This window comes from Nycticebus coucang, chromosome 14 (genome assembly GCF_027406575.1).
Source record: "Nycticebus coucang isolate mNycCou1 chromosome 14, mNycCou1.pri, whole genome shotgun sequence".
NCBI classification, from domain to species: Eukaryota; Metazoa; Chordata; class Mammalia; order Primates; family Lorisidae; genus Nycticebus; species Nycticebus coucang.
In genome coordinates this window covers 943,817-964,694 of record NC_069793.1, presented here as the reverse complement: position 1 = coordinate 964,694, position 20,878 = coordinate 943,817, and the positions used below count along the sequence as shown (strand labels likewise).

Genomic DNA, 20,878 nt, shown 5'->3' with positions numbered 1-20,878 from the left:
CACTCCTGGTAGAGCTGGCTCTGACCTGCAAGGTGGGCAAGCCACATGTCCAGGATCTGATCCCACCAGCCAAAGAACGTGGCACAGAAACCGTGGAACGTCCCCCACACCTCCACCAAGTCCCCAGACAGGGACTATTCTGCTGGCACATGTGGCTCCACACTATGCCCCTCAGTGCAGCATGTAACACATGACAAGCAGGGCCTGCACTGTTCCTCTCAGGCCCTCACATAGCTTCTATAAGCCAGGAGCAAACAATTATAGCCCACAGACCAGGAACAGTCTTCAAGGCATTTTTTATTTTTATTTAGAGACAGAGTCTTAACTCTGTTGCCTGTGCAAGGGTGTTGTCCTAGCTCACAGCAGCCTCAAACTCCTGAATCAAGCAATCCTCCTGTCTCAGCTTCTTGAGTAGCTAAAACTACAGGTGCCTGCCACCATGCCCAGCTAATTTTCTCTATTTTTAATAAAGACTAAAATAGAAAGGGGCTCAGGCTGGTCTTGAACTCCTAAGACTAGTCTCAACCTTGCTCAGGCTGGTCTGGAACTCCTGAGCTCAAATGATCCTCTTGCCTCAGCCTCCCAGAGTGTTAGGATTACAAGCAAGAGTCACTGCACCCAGCCAAGTTTTTTTTTAAATGATTACTTTTTTTTTTTTTAGAGAGGGTCTTGCTGTCTCTCAGGCTGGAGTCCAGTGGTGTGATCATATGTCCCAACTTCTGGGCTCAAGCAAGCCTGCTGTATTGGTCTCCCAAAGGGCTAGGATTATAGCACCATGCCAGGCTGGCCTTCACAACTTTAAAGGCTGCAACATAAAAAGGACATACAGACACTGTCCAGAGACAGGAGAAGCCTTCCAGCATGGGGATCACTGATGGCAGGGAGGGATGCTATATGGCCCAGCCCCAGGATTCTGACTACCCTTGCTCACCTAGTTCTGGCCCAGGCCCCGGGAATGTGCAACAAAGACCTTCTATCTGCAAGGAAGACAACTGCTGCCCAGCCGGAGTACCCTGCCGAGACACCCAGAGAACCTGGCTGCTGAACAATGGCTCTGTGACCTGTGGCATCTGGATAGATGTAAGAACAGCTTGTCAGCGGATTAGGCAGTGTGAGTTCCGATGAACAAGAATCACCACTCAGGCCTAAAACCTCACGTTCTGAATTCGTTTCAGAGGAATGAAACCCAGGTAGACTGGGTGGGTGTGGTGGCTCATGCCTGTAATCCTAGCATTCTGGGAGGCCAAGGCAGGTGGACTGCCTGAGCTCAGAGGTTCGAGACAATCTTGAGTGGGAGTGAGCCAGAGTGAGACCCAGTCTCTACCAAAAAAAAAAAAAAAGCCGGGCATTTTGGTGGGTGCCTGTAGTCCCAGCTACTTGGGAGGCTGAGGGCTAAAGGAAGAAAAGAAAAAAAAAAAGAAAATTTAAAAAAACCTTCAAACTAAGATGATTGAAAGCCAGTTGAGGGTGGCGCCTGTGGCTCAAGGAATAGGGTGCCCGTCCCATATGCCGGAGGTGGCGGGTTCAAACCCAGCCCCACCAAAAAAAAAAAAAAACATGGTGGAAAGCCAGCTGAAAGCAAAATTCAAAAAAAAAAAAAAAAAAAAGAAACCCAGGTAGAAGGAAACTGGAAAACAAGCACATCACAGGCAGCCCCTCATCTTAGATGGGGTCCAGGCAGGCACCACCAAGGAAAGGAAGCGTCCACTCAGGCTTTGACCAGACCCCTGGCTCCATACTCCACCATCAAATGCTGAGCCCAGGCAGCTGGAGCATTCTGGGACAGTACACTCTGAACCAGCTGGCTGCCGCACACTTTCCTCCCCGAGCCACCTCTTCTTACTAACTGTGAGCATCCCCTCCTTGCCATAAAGTGGGACTAGAATGGCATCCTGGCCAGGGGCCTGACGAGGTCTCTCCAGCCATGTGGGCCCCTTTACGCCAAGACCCCACAGTTGCCAGGGACTGGGGAAGATGCCTGGGTAGCCTCCAGAATAGTCTTCTCCCAGATACCCAGAACTGGGACTAGACCGTAGGGGGTCCGCAGTGCTTTGGGGACCAGCGGCAGCTGAGCCCTCTGCCCAGCAGCTGAGTTAGGGCTGCCCCTGTTTGCTGACAAAGAATAAAAGGAATGAGTATCTGGTGACTGAGACGTCCCTCCCTGCTGCAGCTGCATGGGACCTCCCTCCAGAGAGAGAGGGGAAGAAAGAGATGTCCCAGGGCAGAGAATGCTAGTGAGGTGATTATCAGACCCTTTGCAGCTACAGCTTATCAGCCAAGGTATAAAGAAGACAAACAGAAGATAAAACAACCTGGTCCTTCCCCAGAGCAGCAGGGTGGAGATGGCTCAGCTCCACAGCATGGGGTGAACACGCACACAGCAGCAGTGCATGGCCCTCTGCCCAGCTTGATATTGTTACTCCTCAATACCTGCCATGGGCCTTGGGCCCTCCCTGCGCTGCCCTCAAGCACCATGAGAAGGGAGCTGTGAGCCTTAGTTGCTGCTAGGTGGTAGGGTGGGCTGGGCTGGGCTGGGCCCTAGCTCCCACTGCCCACTTCTTACAGAGAGGATGCCCTGCGAAGCTGCTCCCACCCTGACCCAGAAGCAGCCCACCAAGGCAGAGCTGGTCATCTCCCACCCAACACCACTTGCAAGTCAGCCCGGCCAGTGATGTGAGGAGAGGAAGGGAGGCAGGGGCTGCACAGTGGTAGCCACAGGTGCAGAGGGAAGCCTAGCCCACAGAGAGGAGGGCTCTCTCTGGGGCTCAGTCTGCGGCAGCACTCCCAACAGTACCAACCAGAGGAAGGAGCATGTCTACACTACACTGCCATTGTGAGAGGGCACTCAGGTCATTCAGAAATGGTGCCAGTGCTCATACTGGGGCAGAGCCATGGGCAGCTCTTCTCTGCCTAACACCTAGAAGGTTGTGAGCACCAAGCATCAGGAGAGGCACCCAGGAACACAAGGCTGACCTCCAGTCTGCAGAGCAGGCAGCCCTGCCCAACTTGCCCAGTGTACCCTCAATGAAGGGCGGAGAACCTTGGAAATTCAGGGAGAAAGTGGGGTGAGTGGCCAATACCCAGGCCCAGCAAATGGCCCTTGGCACCCTGAAGGCTGGGACAGAAACCACCAGCCTGCACAGGCTAAGGGTGTGGGGCCCAGGGCAGTCAGCCAGCCAGCTGCCTGCTGCCCTTTCGTGTGAGTCCGTCTGCATCCTCGGGCCCTTAGGTATGGCCAACTGCACATTGGTCATGCCCAGTCACCACTCTGCCACTGCCACAGGAGCCAACCAGTAGGCAGGGAACCCAGCACCCATCTGAGAGCTGAGGGCTGCCCTTGGAAGCTGGTGGACCCTGCTAAGCCCTGGGATTCCTACTGTAAAGCCTTGGGGTGCCCCCAGCCAGCCCCTTCACCAGGCCTCTCCATCCACTTGGCTCCAGGTCTGTCCTCATGCTGTGACTCACACAGCTGAGATCTTCCTGGCTCCTAGTGCCTGGTCACTCTGCCTTCCTGTTATGGGGTCCAGAAGAGCTATCCTTCAGGACTATGAGGGCTAAACGAGCCCACTTATACCTCTGAGCTCCAGGGCCTCTGCTAACATCAATGATGAGAGTGAGTTCAGCATAGAAGGTATCAACTCTCAAGAAAAGGGATCTCAGCATAATCTTCAAGTACGCCCAGCTGAGGGACAGTCTTCAACCACTAACAGGGAAGAATGTGTGAGGCCAGCTGCAAAGAGACCCCTAACCTCTGGGTCACGTACCCTACATGTGCAGTGACAGAAGATTCTATAGGTAGTACAGATGTGGTGGGGTGCAGTTTGTGTTGACCAGATGAGCAGAGAGGGCTGGGCCCTTGGCCAACAGCCTTCACCAGCTGCCCCACCCTCCCAAAGAGAACACAAGCGTGTGGCACTTACCCAGGTGTGACAGCAGGAGGGATGACCAGGATGGCCAGCAGCCGGGCCTGGTGCAGGGCCTCAGCCAGGTGGGTGAGCATGTGTATGAGGCCCCTGAAAAGAAGAGACACAAGGTTAGCAGTGTGGATGCCAAGGCACCATCCTTAACACTCAGCCTCAGGGATGGGGTGAGCTGGTCCTTAACCTGAGACCCTGGTACCAGACAGGCAACAGCCCCTTCAGGAAACTTCCCACCCCACCTCTGGGTATGGTCCCTAGATTACATAGACACTTATGTGCAGAGCAGCCCTGTGGACCCCATGTAGGGGCTGGGGATAAAGGTTGTCCTCTGTGTGACAGGGCCCACCCACAACCTGGCTAAGTCCCTGCCCTTCCTCACGCTCTGGGTTTTCCCTAGAGTGGGGATTTGTACAATATCCCAGGGGTCCCAGAAAGCGGCACGAATGACCAGAGACAGGCCACGTCATGCTCCAAACCCCGAAGCACAGCAGGCGAGGAGGGACCCCAGCGATCCAGGGCACTCGAGCTGCTGTCCTCCCTGGGCTCGGCAGCAACTCTGCAGGAGGCAGCACAGGCACAGACCGTGGCAGGTGGCCTTGGGGCAGCCCATCCTCAGGCCTCTCTGCTGCCATCAGCCTCTAGAACAGGTGCCAGACTGTCATGCCCCTGAATGCCCCTTGGATGTTGTGGTCAGGGCGGGCATGCCCACCTTCAGAAACCCAGAGCACAGCAAGGCACACCGTGCTGAGGAGCCTGGAAAGCTGCTCCCACCTGGGGCCCCTGCCCGTGGGCTCTGCTGTCTGCAGGTGTCCATGTCTATCCCCAGGACCACATCAGACCTGAAGACCAAAAGATACCAGTGAAGGGCCCAGGGAGCCTGGCCCAGGTTGCTGTGGACTCCCAGTTGTGGTGGGTGCTGGTGTCACAAGGAGCACACTTAGGACAGGTCTCTTGAACCCTCTAGCAGCTGGCACTGGTGGCTCTTGAGGGCTCCCATCACAGTTGCTCTGGGCACAAGGACCACCTTAAGGGGTTGCTCCCAACCTCAGGAGGGACTGAGGAGGCCATGTCAATGTTAAGATCAACACCAACAGGCCCTGCAGGCAAACCTGCCAAATGCAGCCTCAGGCCTGCCACACTAGCAGGAGCTGTAGGCACAGAATTCCCAAGGGATCTATCTGCTAGACTGGCTGGCCTTGCTGCTCAGGGACCCAGATGCTGCCCACCCTTTGTCCCTGTGCCTGCCAACGAGCAGCTCTCCCCTTCTTTCCAGGAGCCTGGACTCAAGGGGCCCTGCAGGCTGCTCCCACTACATTCCTCCCACCCCTACCCCATATTAATGAACCCTCGGGAGCTGGGCTGTGCCTCCCCATGGTGGCCCTTCAGCGCAGTCTGATTGCCTGCTTAATGTCCTGAAACAGAAGTGAATTATAGCAAATCTTTGATTAATGAATCCATTTGCCCAGGATTAATGGGAAAGATGGGAATTGGTGGAGTCTGTCTCCTGCTTAGAGGGACCCCCTCTCTTGGAGGATACTGGAATCTCAACCCCAGCAGGGCCCACCCCTGCTGCCCAGAGAGGACCCCCTAAAGTCAGGCCTACCTGGGGTTGTCTCTTGGCCTAAAGCCCAGGGTACCTGATCTTTAGACCAGAGCTAGGACCCCTTGGGGGCTATGTGGGCAAAAGACCCCCACAGTTGTGTACCCATCCCACCCGCCTCCCCCTGCTGCTGGGCCTTCCCGGGGTGGAGGTGGACAGCAGAGGAGCAGCCGCACGTCAGGTGGGGCCCTGGCTGACAGCAGTGCAGGTATCTGGGCACTAGGGGGAGGGATGCCAGGCCTGGGGTGTGGGAGCAGTTGTTAGCAGAGCCCCAGGCTGAAGCTTCTTGGCGGGGCTGGCCTGAGGCTGCTCTGCAGAGCAAGTCTAGGTGGGCTGGGAAGCTATAGCAGGCCTTTTTAAGAGGCCCCTGGGGCTGGCAGCTGGAGCCTACCATTAAGGGCATGCCTGACTCCATGCACACCACCACTGAGCCCCAGAAAGGATTCCTATTCCCCTCCCTCCACCCCTGCAATGATCCACATCAATGACTTCAGGTCCATGCAAGGATGCTGCCTCAGAGTGGACAGAGCCAAGACCTGCAGCTCTTCTGCCTGCGGCCACCAAACGATGGTCAGTGATGGATGATGGGATGTCAGGGGACCCTCACCCTCCCCTCTGGGGCAGGCCTGGGCTTCAAAGCACGTGGAACTCCTTCAGGTGGGGTGGAGGGTGGCAGATTCCAGAACATGTGGCTCACGCAGAAGGCTGAGAGGCCTCTGGGCTGCACCCCAACCCTGGCTGGCCTGGACACCTAGAACAGAGCTAGACCCATCTTGGGCAAGAGAACAGTCCCTCTGCCTCCTTCTACAGGACAGACAGCTCACTTTGGCAGAACTAGAGAAGGTGGCCTCTTCAGGTGAATTGGCTGGGCTGCTTGAGCAACACCTAGGATGGGCTGTCTCTCAGGACTGAGGCCAGGCCTAAGGCAGACCAGAGGAACTGCTGGCACTTCCTGGCACTCCCTCCTTTCCTGGTCACTCTGGACAAGGGGCAGCACACAGGCTCACCTTTGCTGGGTGGCCCGGGCACCATGGTGGCAGTGAGGAGGCCTGAAGAAGCATGTGGCCACCCCCAGTGGACTGCTGCAGAGCCTGCAGGCCTGGACCGCTTTGCCATAGGACACCAGGGCAGTCCACACCATGGATCTGGGATGAGCTAGGCTGGCCCCTCTTGACAGCCCCAGAAGGCTCCTTCATGCTTGGTGAGGTTTCTGCCTGTGCCCAAGCCCAACTCAGATGTCACCATGTAGGCATCTCTCTTGCCAAGTCCCACAGGAAGCATCAGGGCAGCTGCCTGCCCCACAGCCATACTCAGCCCTCTGAGCAGGTCTGCACCTTTTGCACAGCCCCAGCCCCAGCCCAGGTGCAGGACTGTGGGAAGAAGGCCCTCCCAAATGAGGCTGCCTGTTCCCACCCCTGGTGCTTCCTCTGGCCAGGGACCAGGAAGAGCAGTGAGCAGCCCCGCCTGCCCACCCACTCACACATGCTTCTGGCTCAGCAGCTGGCTCCAGACCTCCACCACAAAGCCGTCAAAATGCTGGTTCTGAAAGAATAGGAGCCTATGAGGAGGACTTGGAGACCCAGGAAGGTGGGTAGAAAGATAGACTCCTCTGCCCACCTGCCACAGACCCAGTCCACCCAGTCACTTGTGAGGCAAGACCCAAGCCTGTACCACATGCCCGGAAGCCCCTGCTGGAGAACTTAACGTGGGGGCATCCCCAGAGGAACAGGAGCAGAGGGGCCAGGACACTCATGTACCTCTGCAGCCCCACCCCTATTGGCTTCAGGGATCTCCTCTTCTGCGGCCGAAATGTACCAGCAGCCAGCAGAGAGGGTCCCCTCCTGGGAGGGCAGCAGGCAGCTGGGCTTTGCCCAGGGAAGCACCTTGGCCCAGAAGATGAGTCTCCTACCCCTAGGACCTGCAGAGGAGCCCCATGAACAAGAGGGAGTGAACAGCAGCCTGAGCAGGGCTGACACAGTCCTCCCGGGAAGATCTGAGCCACACCAGAAGGGGCCCAGAAAGGAGCCAGGCCAGGGGAGCTGGGTGGTGGTTCTGCACCAGGCCTGCAAGGGCCATGTGGGGCTGCTGGCTGTGCCTAGTGGCTCCGCAGTACACAGGGCTCACCTTTGCCACCTGGATCGTGGTCCTGCTGAGCTCCTCTATCTCATCCTCGCTGTCTAGGACACTCCGGAAGTCATCGAAAGTCCAGTCTTCAAACAGAAGCCGAGGTACTGGGGGAGGAACATGTATAGAAGCTGCCGTTGGGAATGCTGAGTGATCCCCCCCACCCCCACTCTCCCCAAAAGGGCATCCCCTTGGCCTCCTGAGTAGAATGAGTTAACACGTGGGGAAGCCACCTCAGGTGGCTGCACATCTAGAGGAGTCTTGCATCCTGGCAGCTGATGAGGAAGGGTCAGGGGTGGAGTGACGAGACACTGACCTTCTGCCCCACACCATCCATCCCCAGGCCCAGCATAAGAGCAACTCCCACTTCCAGGAGGGCGGCTGGGCCAGATCTTGCTGCTCCAGCTCAGGCTTGTCACCTGCCTTTAGGCTCCCCTGCAGGCTCCCCTTTGGTATGCTCCCCACACATTAGAGACAGAGTCTCACTCTATTGCCCTCAGTAGAGTGCCTTGGCATCACAGGTCACAGCAACCTCCAACTCCCGGGCTTAGGCGATTCTCTTGCCTCAGCCTTCTGAGTAGCTGGGACGGCAGGCATGCCTGGCTACTTTTTGTTGCAGTTTGGCCGGGGCTGGGTTCAAATCCACCACCCTCAGTACATGGGGCCGGTGCCCTATCCACTGAGCCACAGGTGCCACCCACTCCTCACACTCTTAATCTGCTGCCCAAGTCTACTCCTGGATACTGGGCACATGTTCCTACCTGGCCAGCCAACCATAGGCTACAGGTCCCGCCTCCCCCTCCCCCCCCCCCACTGCCTGGATCACACTTGCAGGGGGAATGGAGGGAGAAATGTGAAGCACAACAGTGGGGCAAAGCCCTGGCTAAGCAGGAAATGGCCTTGGTGGGCGCCGCCTCAGTGGAAGGGACAGCCCAGGGCTCCAGCCTAGCATGGGCTGTGGTGCAGGCTGGGCCAGCCTCACCTCTGAGCAGTTGGAGGAATAACCTGTGCTCGAGCAGCACAGCTAGATGACCAGGAGCATGAGAAGGCCCTGGCCACTCGCCAGCTGTAGGGAGGTCACAAGTCACGCCATCAGGGTCCCCCCTTGCCGTACTCCTGCCTTCATGGCTGGGATCATTCCCAAGGCTGCTGCTAGGCCTATCGGACCTACCTATGCGCAGGCCCTTAGCGTGCTTCCTGACGGCTCGCATCCACCCTGTGTGGTGTGGACAGGACAGTTAGCACAGGCACATGTGTCTGCCAGAAGACCCAGCCCAGCCCAGCCAGTGTGAGAACCCAGCTCTCCCTTGCCACGGGGCAGCCTCCCTTCCTCCCCTGGACTCACAAATGATTGATTTCCCCGTGCATGGGTGATGACATGATGACATAAATGCTCTGGAGAGGATTTAAGGTAACACATCTAACTCTCCAAGCTGGACTTGTCTGAGTCATCCTGTGGTGTCTCAGCTCTCGGTGTGATAGGCAGTTTGTCTATAATAGCGGTTTTCAATCTATGGGTCGCGACCCACAGGAACTGTATTAAAGGGTTGCAGCATTAGGAAAGTTGAGAACCACTGGCCTATACTGTCCTGGGATTGATCCAAAACACTAGGTGGAACTAATTCTCACAGTGGTGACCACACACCCGTCTGCACCATGGGCCTACTCTCTGGACTCGGCCATGCAGGATTGAGAGTAGGCCTTGAGGTCATCACACATCACACCCACTCTCACACTCACACTGACACACATATCCACATTCTCACATGCACACTCACACCCACATTACACTCTGACACACACGCACACATCCACTTTCACATCACAACTATGCTCTGACACACACACACCCACTCTGACATACCTGCTGTCACTCATATCATACCCATTCTCTGACACACACACACTCATACCCTCTGCTCTCACACACCCGCTCTCGCACACATCACACCCACACTGACACTCACACCCAGACTCACACATCCTCATTCACATCCACACTCCAACACATACACCTGCTCTCACACATCACACCCACACTGTCGCACACACTTGCTCTCACACCCACACTTTCACACATACCTGCTCTCACACACATCACACCCATAGTCTGACACACCTGCTCTCACACTCACACTCTTCTTGGCCCTCAGGACAAGTACAGACAAGTAGGAAGGACAAGAACCTTGGTCCACATCATGGAGACCTGTGACCTCGAACATTTCTCGGCCACGTCTTTTGAGCTGCAGCCAGACCGGTGAGATATGTGTGAACTTGCTCCCGAACACCTTCGTGACATCATAGCCATGGCTGTTCCACTGGCAGAGGAAGGAGATGACAGATAGAGGACAGGTGAGCCTGCACCGGCCTCATCACGGTGCTGTCACTCTGGCTGCTCTGGCCTTCCCAGAACCAGCCAGTCAGTGCAGATAGCTTTTCATCCTGGGCTGACATCAGGGTGCCCTTCTCCCACTCTGTACTACCACCAACAGTCTGGGATCCAGGCACAGTCCCCTTCACCAGAAGGACTGGTGCTCTTCTTTACCAGCCCTTAATCTGAGCTAGCACATGTCACTGCTGCAGCTGGCTGCTGAGGCCAAATGCCTGACAACCCACCTCTGGACTTGGGACACCAATAGGATCACCTATAGCCTGACCAGCGTACCCCCAGAGAAGCCCCCAGCACCCTTCACTCTGACATCCCCCAGGACAGGACCTCTCCCCTGTGGCTTCACAGCTGCAGCAGTCAGGGAGATGAGAATCCAGACCCCATCACTGCCTGGCCAGCCCATCAGGGACTGGGGTGGCATCGGAGCCTCAGGACTTCCCTCTGCACCTTGGGGACCCCGACCTACTGGAGTGACATAGCCCAGCACATCTCCAGCAAAGTGTCTATCGCGGGCCCTTGCCGAACAGTAGCTGCGATGCTCAAGAACCACGTCCTCGGCTTTGAGGTCTGTCACCACTAGACCCCGATCTTGGACAAGCTTATCTGAAAACTGATTCTGAAATAAAAGGAGCAGGGGAGCAGTGAATCATTTGTCCTCAGTGCACAACATAGTCCTCAGGCAGCAGCAGCAGCCAAGTCCTTCCTACCTAGCAGGACTGTGTCTGGGCATCAGCAGCGCTGCTGGCCCGGAGGCCCTGTAGGTATAGGCTCAAGGCCATAGCAGGCAATGCAGCTCAGAGGGGCTTGGGCCATCAGAAAGCAGAGAGAAACTGGCAGTACGGGGCTGTTTCCACCCGTGCTCTGGGCTGGAAGGCAGGCAGGGAACTACAGCGGCTCCCTCCAGGCATATGAGAATAGACAGCCAGTACCAGTTCTGGCCACTTAGAACTTATCTGGGCACCCCAGGCCCACACATGTTGTTGGTCAGACAAGAACATGCCAGGTACACATGACCTTATTGGCCAACTGCCGTCCGCCGCCTCTTCCCCAACCTGTGGGAGCGCCTCCCCACCTTGCCTCCACTCTTGGAAGGCCCCCACCCAGTTCTCCACTTGCCTGTTCTGTCTACACTCTGGGGCCTGGCTCACCCTCTCCTTGATAACACCCACTCCTTGGCCTTGCCCTGCAGGGCCTAGTGAGAGACAAAAGTGCCCACTGCAAGTGTTCTCTGTCCCAAGAAAGGACAGAGATATTGTCTGCCAGTCTGGACAAGGTCATAGGAACAGCCTTCTGATAACACTGGCCAGCAGCATGGTGACTGCTGCAGTGGAGGGGTAGGTTCAATGGGGACCCACCCTTGAGTTTACAATCCCTAGGACCATCCCAGAACAACAGAAAGACCACAGTGGAAACCAGCTCACAGCTGTGAGTATTAAAGAACACAACAGCGATGGTGGGAGGAGTATGCAGGTGTTGGAAGCAGGAGATGGAGGAAAGGTGGAAGTCAGCACAGGAGATAAGCCCTATGGGGGATAGGGGGAATGCCAAAGAGCGAGTCACCAGCCTTCACAACCTGGTGACTGGCCAGAGCCCCAGAGACACGTGGGCCACCCACCGCCTGCCTGCCTGCTCACTGCTGGCTCGTCAGCCCTCTGTCGGAGGAACCCAGCACTCCAGCCTCCCAGCTCACAGGCCCTAACAGGAGGAATGTGAGGGGCCAGCCACTGGCCAGTGTGGTCACCTCAAGTCCCCAGGCCACCCCTACCTTCTCCAGCAGTGTCTTGGAGGCAGCCTTTTTGGCATCTGACTTTGACAGGGTAGCGTGAACAGAGCCACAGGCCACAGCAAGCCACAAGAGGTTGAGCAGTGTCTGCATGGTGGGCATGTCACATCAGGGTCCAACCTCCAGGTCCAGGGGGCTGCAGGGAGAGCAGAGCAGGTGGAGACAACCAGAGGGAAACGTGGCGTGAGCAACCCCTCTGCAAGTGGGAGTAATTTTTCCTAATGGGGCATTGGCCACCAGAGCCCTGCAGCTGGAGTCCATTCCTAGAACTACCACACACACTTCCCCCCTCCCTCAGCTGGACCACCAGTTCCTCTCAGACACCCAGAAAGGATCTTCCTCACCACCAGGCATCCAGCCGTCTCCTCACTGCCCAAGGCTGCCCTGATCAACTGCCAGCCACCTAGGAAAACACTGGCTCCCATCTCCCTCACAAATGCAAAGAAATCCTCCCATGATAGGGCTTAAATGTAAAACAGAACCATGGAAAGTCCTAGAAGACAATATGGGTATCTACTTATGTAATCTCATGGTAGAGAAGGCTTTTGCTACTATATCAACAATGAGAGAAAATACCGCTATAAAGTTTGCTACATAAAAATGTAAAACTTTCACGTAGGTAACAAAAAAACTTAAAGACAATATCCCCCCAAATATTTGGAACATGCTCAATGATGGATTTCTACCCATAATGTATCTATAATATGCAAAGTAATCTTACAAATCAAGCATAAAAGACAGGTCCAAGGTGGGAGGATCTCTTGAGGCCAGGAATTTGTTGAGACCAGGCTGGGAAACACAGTGAGACCCTGTCTCTACAAAAAAAATTTTTTTTTTTTTGTAGAGACAGAGTTTTGCTTTATTGCCCTCGGTAGAGTGCCGTGGCGTCACACAGCTCACAGCAACCTCCAACTCCTGGGCTTAGGCGATTCTCCTGCCTCAGCCTCCCGAGTAGCTGGGACTACAAGCGCCCGCCACAACGCCCGGCTATTTTTTTGTTGCAGTTTGGCCGGGGCTGGGTTGAACCCGCCACCCTCGGTATATGGGGCCGGCGCCCTGCTCACTGAGCCACAGGCGCCGCCCTACAAAAAAAAATTTTTTTTTAATTAGCTGTGTGTGTGCTGGATACCCATAATCCTAGCTTGGGAGGCTGAGGCAGGATTGCTTGAAGCCAGGAGTTTTGAGGCTGCAGTGTACGGACTGTACCACTGCACTCTAGCCTGGGTGACAGAGCAGTACTCTGTCTTAAAAAACAAAACAAAAGAATAAAGATAGATACTCTAGTAAAAAATGTCCCATTACAAAAATAAGAAAGGAATGAGACCAGGAATGGTGGCTCATGCATGTAATCTTAGCACTTTGGGAGGCAGAGGCAGGAGGATTGCTTGAGGCCAAAATTTGAGACCAGCCTGGGCAACACAGCAAGATCCTACCTCTAAAAATTTTTTTTAAATTAGCTGGGCATGGTGGTGCACACCTATAGTCCTAGCTACTTGGAGGCTGAGGCAAGAGGATCATTTGGGCCTTGGATTTCAAGGTTATAGTGAGCCATGATCTATGATCACTGTACTTGAGCCTGGGCGACAGAATAAGACCCTCTTTAAAAAAAAAAAAAAAGAAGGAAGAGATGAGAAGAGATATAATACAGAGATGTCCAGAACCCCAGGTAAGAGAAGCTCAACCAGCTTCACCAGTGACCAAGACATGAACACTGGAATAAGATGGTGTCCCCACCCAGAGTGTGTAGGATTCCAGAGGATGATAACGTGAAGACCAGAGCAACAGCAACTCTCCAGAGCTGCTGATAGGGATTTAAGTTAGGAAAACCTTTTTGGATAAAAAGCTGGTCATAAATACTTTCCTTTCCTTTACATATTTTGCCTGGGGGTACTTTCCACATGTGTAGAAAACATGAGGGTTCTCATGCGCATGGCTCTCCCCAAACACTAGAGCACAGACAGGCATTGCCCGCTCTCAACATGATGCTTGATGCAAAGAAACCAAACTGCATTTATGCAGCACCATCCCACAGGAGAAAGTACGTGAGGAGGCATGCTAGAAAGTAAACAAGAAGGATATCTAGAATTACATAATCATTTTATTTCTTCTCTTTTGCTTTATCCGTTTCCTGATTTTCCTGTACTGAACTTTTATTATACAGTTCATTTTTAGGTTCTAGAGACCTCCCACTACCCCTGCAATTCCGCCTTCTCATCTTTCACTCAGGGGGCAGCTAAGCATGACACAGAAAAGGTATCAGTCCTTTACAAGGCTTAGAGACACCATGAGTGAAGCAGTATGTCCACCTACAGTCTCATGCCCTGGGGCTCTGTGTACCAGGTGCTACTGAACTTGCCCTGCAAATTCACTGTCCCTCCAGACCAGCTGAGAAGCCCACACCACCCAGACAGGAGCACAGGAACTCAGGATCAAGAGGCTCTAGAAACTCCAACCAGGCTCATCATAGCACCACCCTCCCACCCAAGTGACCTCCTAGCCAGGAGACTATTTTCTTCTCCTCTCAACCTGCTTTCCTTTGTTCTGTCACTTCCCTGGGTGAGGCAGGCACTCCCAGTGCAGACACCCCTGGGCAGCAGGGTTCCATACGTTGGCCCTTGATACACTCACAACACACTTGAATGGAGCAGAGGGAAGAACACAGCTCTGGAGTGAGGCTGGGACAGGAAAGCTCCTGCACCTAGGAGACAGGGAACCTGGCCTGTGGCTTCTAAGGAGTAGGAAAAGAATTTGCAGGGCAAGTTCAACAGCACCTGGTACACAGTGCCCCAGTAAAGGGAGCAACTGTTGGAACTGCAAGGGGCTGAGGTAGGGTGGGCATGAGATCCAGGCCCAGACCATCGCCCTCTGCCCCCAGGCCCTTCTACCATGAGTACTTCTCTTTCAAGACACATCCCAGCATCAGAATCAAGGGCAGCAGCCTCCTATCACCGCACCCCAGACCCACCACCTTTCTGCTGCAGCTGGGAGGCGTGGTCTGAGTCAGCAACAGCCCAAGGGAAGCAGGGGGATTCTGGCCGTGGCACTGGGGGGTGGCCCAGTCTCCCAGAGCTTGGCTTCAGGTTGTAACTGTGGCTGCCTCAGCTCCCAGGAACCCCATCTTTGACCAGAGCCCCTTCTCTTTTAGGTGGAGATTGAAGTCATGAAGGAAAGAAAAGGATGAGAAATCAAATTTGGGGGGGAGGGGTCCTCCAGGGAAGTGGTCTAGGAGTAACCTGAAGGGCACCCAAGTGCCCACCCACCACTGCAGGTCCCCACCACTACCTGGCATCCTGCAGACCTGAAACAGGGCCACCATCTATCTACCTAGGGGCCCCTCCAATGACCTCCTAACCTGACTGGTGATTTCGCACCTCAGGGAAGGAAGAGGCAAATGTAGAGTGATGGGGCTAACTGGACTCGTGGAAGAAGGCGGTCCTGCCAGCTTCTGGGTGTGGCAGAGGGCACTAGAGGCACAATGAGACTGAGCACAAGGCCAGAGCTGTGTACCAGTGACTATTTGCACCTGGCGGGCCAGGTCCAGGAGGAAGTGCTTGAATACTGGATACAGGGCTGCTCCGCAGACTCACCAAGGAACTTTCTAGACAACTACCCAGGGAGATGATGCATGATGTATGATACATGATGGGTGCTGATGCTGCCACCAGACCCTTGTCCGAGCTTCAGCACCTCATGTGGCTCCCCAATGCCCACACTGTCCTAAAGCTCACCTCTGAGGTCAGTGAGAACAAACTCTACCATGTGCCTCACACAGGAGATTCCCAAACACCTTTGGTCAGAAGAGCCTGGAATAGTGGTGCTGTAGTATATGATGACAGGAGGGGGCCCAGCCCTGGTCACCTGGAGGGGTCTCAGAACCTGCTTTATGCCTACTACTGTTCCCACTATTCCCAGTCCCACAGCTCCCCAAGGACCGTCTCTGTAGTGTCGATGGAAATGACCCACAGAAATGCACCTTACACCACAGCCCAGCACTTATGCGCTACGTGCAGAGTGAGAAGCTGACCAGGCTAACGCAACAGATGCAAGCTATTTACTTTCTGTTGAGACAGTCTTTTTTTTTAAGACAAAGCCTCAAGCTGTCGCCCTAGGTAGAGTGCTGTGGCATCACAGCTCACAGCAAACTCCAACTCCTGGGCTCAAGTGATTCTCCTGCCTCTGCCTCCCAAGTAGCTGGGACTACAGGCGCCCGCCACAACACCCTGCTATTTTTTGGTTGCAGCCATCATTGTTGTTTGGCGGGCCTGGGCTGGATTTGAACCCGCCAGCTCAGGTGTATGTGGCTGGCGCCTTAGCTGCCTGAGCCACAGGCGCCGAGCCTGTTGAGACAGTCTTGCTCTGCCTCTTGGGTAGAGAGCAGTGGCATCAGCCTTGCTCACAGCAACCTCACTAAAGGCACCTGCCACCACACCTACCTAGTTTCGGCTACTTTTTCTATTTTTTATAGAGATGGGGTCTTGCTCTTGCTTTGGCTGGTCTCAAACTCCTGAGCTCAAGGGACCCTCCAGACTCAGCCTCCCAGAGAGCTGGGATTACAGGTGTGAGCCACTGTGCCCGGCTGGCTTCTATTTTAAGAGCTAGTTTTTACCCTGACTGATCTCACACTTCAGTAATGCACAATATGAATGCTGATTGATGCACTGAGTGTCTGTCATTGGTGCCAGTGGCTGGGTCCCTTAGCTCACTTTCTCGTTAACAGAAATGTTGCTGTTCTTACAGCAAGAACAGTAGTCACTAAGAGTTTTCACCTTTAAGCACAAATTTTGGAACCAACTGTGTTTCTGTGGTGAGAAGAGAGTGTAAGCTCAGAAATGAAGGTGGTATAAGAGGCAGGACAATCACAACCCAAGTGTCATTTATTGACCACATGCTGCAGGTCAAGCCCTGTATCTTACCCACAAGTTTTCTTTACTACCCCAGGACACAGGCACTGTCATGCCTGTTCAGAGAAGGGACCTGCCCACTTATGGGGCACGTGGCCAGGGCATATACCAATTCCACAGAACTGCCACAAGATGGCTTAGGTCCTGGCTCTGTCACCAACCTACTGTCCCCGCAATCTCTGTGGTCTCATGTCTAGTGATCTGTGTAGGGACGGATGGGCGAGTCTCCCTCCAGTTTAGAAAGTGTACAGCCTTGGAGCGACATCCACACACCGGGGCCACTTGCCCTTCACTAGGAGGACACCCCCCACCCAGCCTGGAGCCCTCCTGCCCAGCTCTGGGAGCCTGCAGAACTGACCACCAGCACTGGGCCACGCCGACCATGCGCTCACACACTCCGCACGGGACAGCCACCTCGGTCAGCCACGCCGACCCGTGTGTCCACTCGCATCACCTCGCTCTTGTTCACACTCCCTTCTCTCACACTTGCTACATTCATGCTCTCAGCCACACACATCTCACCCTTTCACCTCGTTCTGACCTCCCCGCGCGCGCCCTCACGACCTGCACTCTCGGGCTCACTCTCCCTCTCGTCTCACACGCGTCCTCACACTCTCCCCTCACACACACTCTCAGCTCACATACACACTCCCTCTCACTCTCACCCTCACTCTCTCATCCTCACGCGTCCCTCCCACACTCGCCCGGCCGGTGTCGTCCCCACCCACGCCCGATTCGTCCAGGGAGGAAGCTCGTCGCCGCCCGGCGCCCACTTCGCGGAGGAAAAACTGAGGCCGTGCCAGGAGGAGGAGCAGGCGCCAGCCGCCGCAGGGCTCACCTTCATGTCAGGGAGGCCGGTGGCACCACGCTCGCGCACAGCCGGAAGCCGCTCCGGCAGGCCGGAAGTCCCGCCCCCAGCCGCCCTGCACCGCCCACCGCGCCACGCCAGCTTCCGCGCCGCCGCTCGCACAGCACCCTGGGCCGGAGCAGGGCTAGGAGGGCTGTGGGCGGGGCCTCGTGGGCGGGGCCGGGCCGGCTGTAGGGGCCTGCTAACTCCTTCCTCTGCCGCGCGCGCGGGCCTGGCTCAGCACCAGGCAGCCGGAGTTTCGGGGCCCTCGCAGCGGTGCCCCATCGCCCCGCGGTGACCACTAGGGATCAGCGCCCTCGGTGCGGGGCTGGAGGCTACAGATCCTCTGCCCTACGTGGGCGGCGGTTGAAGGGACCTCAGAGGCTCGTCCCTGTTGGTCTCCACTCTTGCATTCTTCTCTGTCCCAGGCGGGAATCGCCTTCCCAGGCTTCTCTCCTCCCCCTCTAGTGGCCGTCCGGCCCCCGCACCTCTCCCTAGGTGACTGCATCTCAGTCCGGCTTTGGTCACCGTATACAGGCCAGTGGTGCCCACTTGCTCTAGGCTATGTAACCACGGGACTTTGGATGGCCGCTGGACGTCAATAATCCCGCAGATCCAAGACCCAACCCTCGCTGTCCACATCTGCATCTTGCAAATCTCACAAGCTGGAACCCCCAGAGGCGAACAGGATCCCCATCTCAGTCCCAGCAGGAGACGTCGGGCACCTGTGAGATAGAGGGAACACACATGTGACCAGCGTTCCATCACACGGCGTTTTCTGCTTGCACAAGCTGACTGACAGATCTCCACTCCCCTCCCTAGCTGTTCCCAGCAGTTTCCTGCAGAAAACCGCAGGGTCAGAATGTCCCCACCCTGCTCTGCTCTTCTGTCCCTGGTCAGCTCTCCGATATATTATGCTGCGGTTTCTCCTTTTCTGACTCTTAAGAGTCTTCTCCCTGGACTGAACTTTCTACTCGTCACGTTTCCTTCTTTCTCTTCCTCATATTTCCTACCAGCTGTTCCCCAAGTCTTTTCAGAGGGGCTGAGGGCTGGGCATGTGTGCCAAGACAACTCATAACCCACATGTCTGCTTTCCTTATTTTTTTTTCTGAGACAGAGTCTCACTTTGTCGCCGTTGGTAGAATGCCCTGTCATCATAGCTAACAACACCCTCAAACTTTTGGGCTCAAGTGATTCTCTTGCCTCAGCCTCCTGAGTAGCTGGGACTACAGCTGCCCGCCACAACACCTGTCTGTTTTTAGAGACGGGGTTTCGCTCTTGTTCAGGCTTGTCTCCAACCCGTGAGCTCAGGCAATCCACCTGCCTCAGCCTCCCAGAGTGTTAGGATTACAGGCGTGAGCCACCATGTCTGGCCAATTGTCTGTTTTCCTGGCACCCAGCTCAGCACTGCACTCTCAGCAATGGCCTAGATGGTAGTTTGAGGCCTGCGTTTGGGACAATGGCCCCAAGTCTCATAGAGCTCTGGAAAGAGTTCCAATAAACTAGTTATGCTGGGCGCCCCAGCAAAGATAAGGGAGTCAGGGCATGATCAAAGTTAGCTTAAGTAGGAAAGGAATTTAGCCACCTTAGAATTTCACTGAAGTCAGATGTCTTTGAAGCTAAAGAATTGGAAAATCTACTCAAGAGTTTATTCTGGGCCAGCATTGCCAACCCGAGAGGAAGGGCAGGAGCCAGAGACAGCCTCCTCTGCAGAGTTCCTGCTGGACAAGGTTTTAGGGAGCCCAGCTCAATACCCTGAGATCTGTCCCCTAGCTGTCTTTATGAACCCCAGGTCCTTGGATTGAAAACTGACTTCTTGGGCCAGGCGCAGTGGCTCATGCCTATAATCTTAGCACTCTCGGAAGCCAAGGCAGGTGGATTCTCTGAGCTCAAGGACTTCAAGATCAGCCTGAGCAAAAGCAAGACACCCCCCACCCCCATCTCTCCTAAAAATAGAAAAACTAGCCACGCATTGTAGCAGGCACCTGTAGTCCCAGCTACTCAGGAGGCTGGGGCAGGAGGATCGCTTGACCCCAGGAGTTTCTATGAGCTATGATAACACTATAGCACTCAACCTAGGGCAACAGAGTGTGACTTTGTCTCCAAAAACAAAAAAAGAAAGAAAACTGACTTCTTTAGGTGGGTACTCATCTTTTAGCTGCAGAAAAATGTAGAATGAGGGCGACGCCTTTGGCTCAGTGGGTAAGATGCCGGCCCCATATACCGAGGGTGGTGGGTTCAAACCCAGCCCCAGCCAAAATGCAACAAAAAAATAGCCAGGCGTTGTGGTGGGCACCTGTAATCCCAGCTACTGGGGAGTCTGAGGCAAGAGAACCGCCTAAGCCCAAGGATTTGGAGGTTGCTGTGAGCTGTGACACCATAGCACTCTACCGAGGGTTAATAAGTAAGACTCTGTCTCAAAAAATATATATATATATTTTTAAAAAATGTAGAATGAGGTGTAGAAAGGTTTAAGAGAATCAGAACCAAAGCATTTGCATTTCTATATTAAGAGAAACCTGATCTCAGTTCAGGCTCCATGGTTTACCCCTGTAATCCCAGCACTCTGGGCAGCTGAGGCAGGAGGATCCCCTAAAGCCAGAAGTTTGAGACCAGCCTGAACAAGAGCAAGACCCTATCTCTACAAACATAGAAAAACTAGCTGGACGTGGTGGCAGGCACTTGTGGTCCCAGCTACTTGGGAGGCTGAGGCAGGAGGGTCGCCTGAGCCCAGAAGTTCAAGGCTGCAGTGGGTTATGATGACGTCATAGCACTCCAACCCAGGTGACAGAGTAAGATTGAGACTGAGACTATCTCAGAAAAAAGGGAAACCTGAACACATTTAGTATTTTATGATTCTGAGACATTAAAGGTCACTTGGGGTTCACCACTTTTTTTTCTGAGACAGAGTCTCAAGCTGTTGCCCTGGGTAGGGTGCTATGGCATCATAGCTCACAGCAACCTCCATCTCCTGGGTTTAAGCAATTCTCTTGCCTCAGCCTCCCAAGAAGCTGGGAGTACAGGTGCCTGCCACAACGCCCGGCTATTTTTTGGTTGTAAGTTGTCATTGTTGTTTGGCGGGCCTGGGCTGGATTTGAACCCGCCAGCTCTGGTGTATGTGGCTGGCGCCTTAGCTGCTTGAGTTACAGGCACTGAGCCATGAGTTCACCACTTTCAAAATTTTAATCTATTCAGTGTATGAGTACGAGTTCTTCAGACACCTGAGATTTTCTTTCTTTTTTTGTAGAGACAGAGTCTCACTTTATGGCCCTCGGTAGAGTGCCATGGCATCACACAGCTCACAGCAACCTCCA

General features: G+C 54.7%; 1 protein-coding gene across 2 annotated transcripts in view; it reads right to left on the bottom strand.

The window, feature by feature from the left end:
• CHID1 (chitinase domain containing 1) overlaps nt 1–17,665 on the bottom strand; it is a 36,708-nt gene extending 19,043 nt beyond the window's left edge. For both annotated transcript variants that reach the window (XM_053562702.1, XM_053562703.1), the window contains exons 1-8: nt 17,556–17,665; nt 11,799–11,952; nt 10,500–10,649; nt 9,830–9,962; nt 8,816–8,860; nt 7,645–7,751; nt 7,001–7,062; nt 3,921–4,013 (exon numbers count right to left, since the gene is read on the bottom strand). In XM_053562702.1, the coding sequence (XP_053418677.1) occupies nt 3,921–4,013; nt 7,001–7,062; nt 7,645–7,751; nt 8,816–8,860; nt 9,830–9,962; nt 10,500–10,649; nt 11,799–11,918 (710 nt within the window). In that variant the 5' untranslated portion in view covers nt 11,919–11,952; nt 17,556–17,665. The remainder of the gene's footprint in view (nt 1–3,920; nt 4,014–7,000; nt 7,063–7,644; nt 7,752–8,815; nt 8,861–9,829; nt 9,963–10,499; nt 10,650–11,798; nt 11,953–17,555) is intronic.
• Between the last annotated feature and the right edge of the window lie 3,213 nt (nt 17,666–20,878).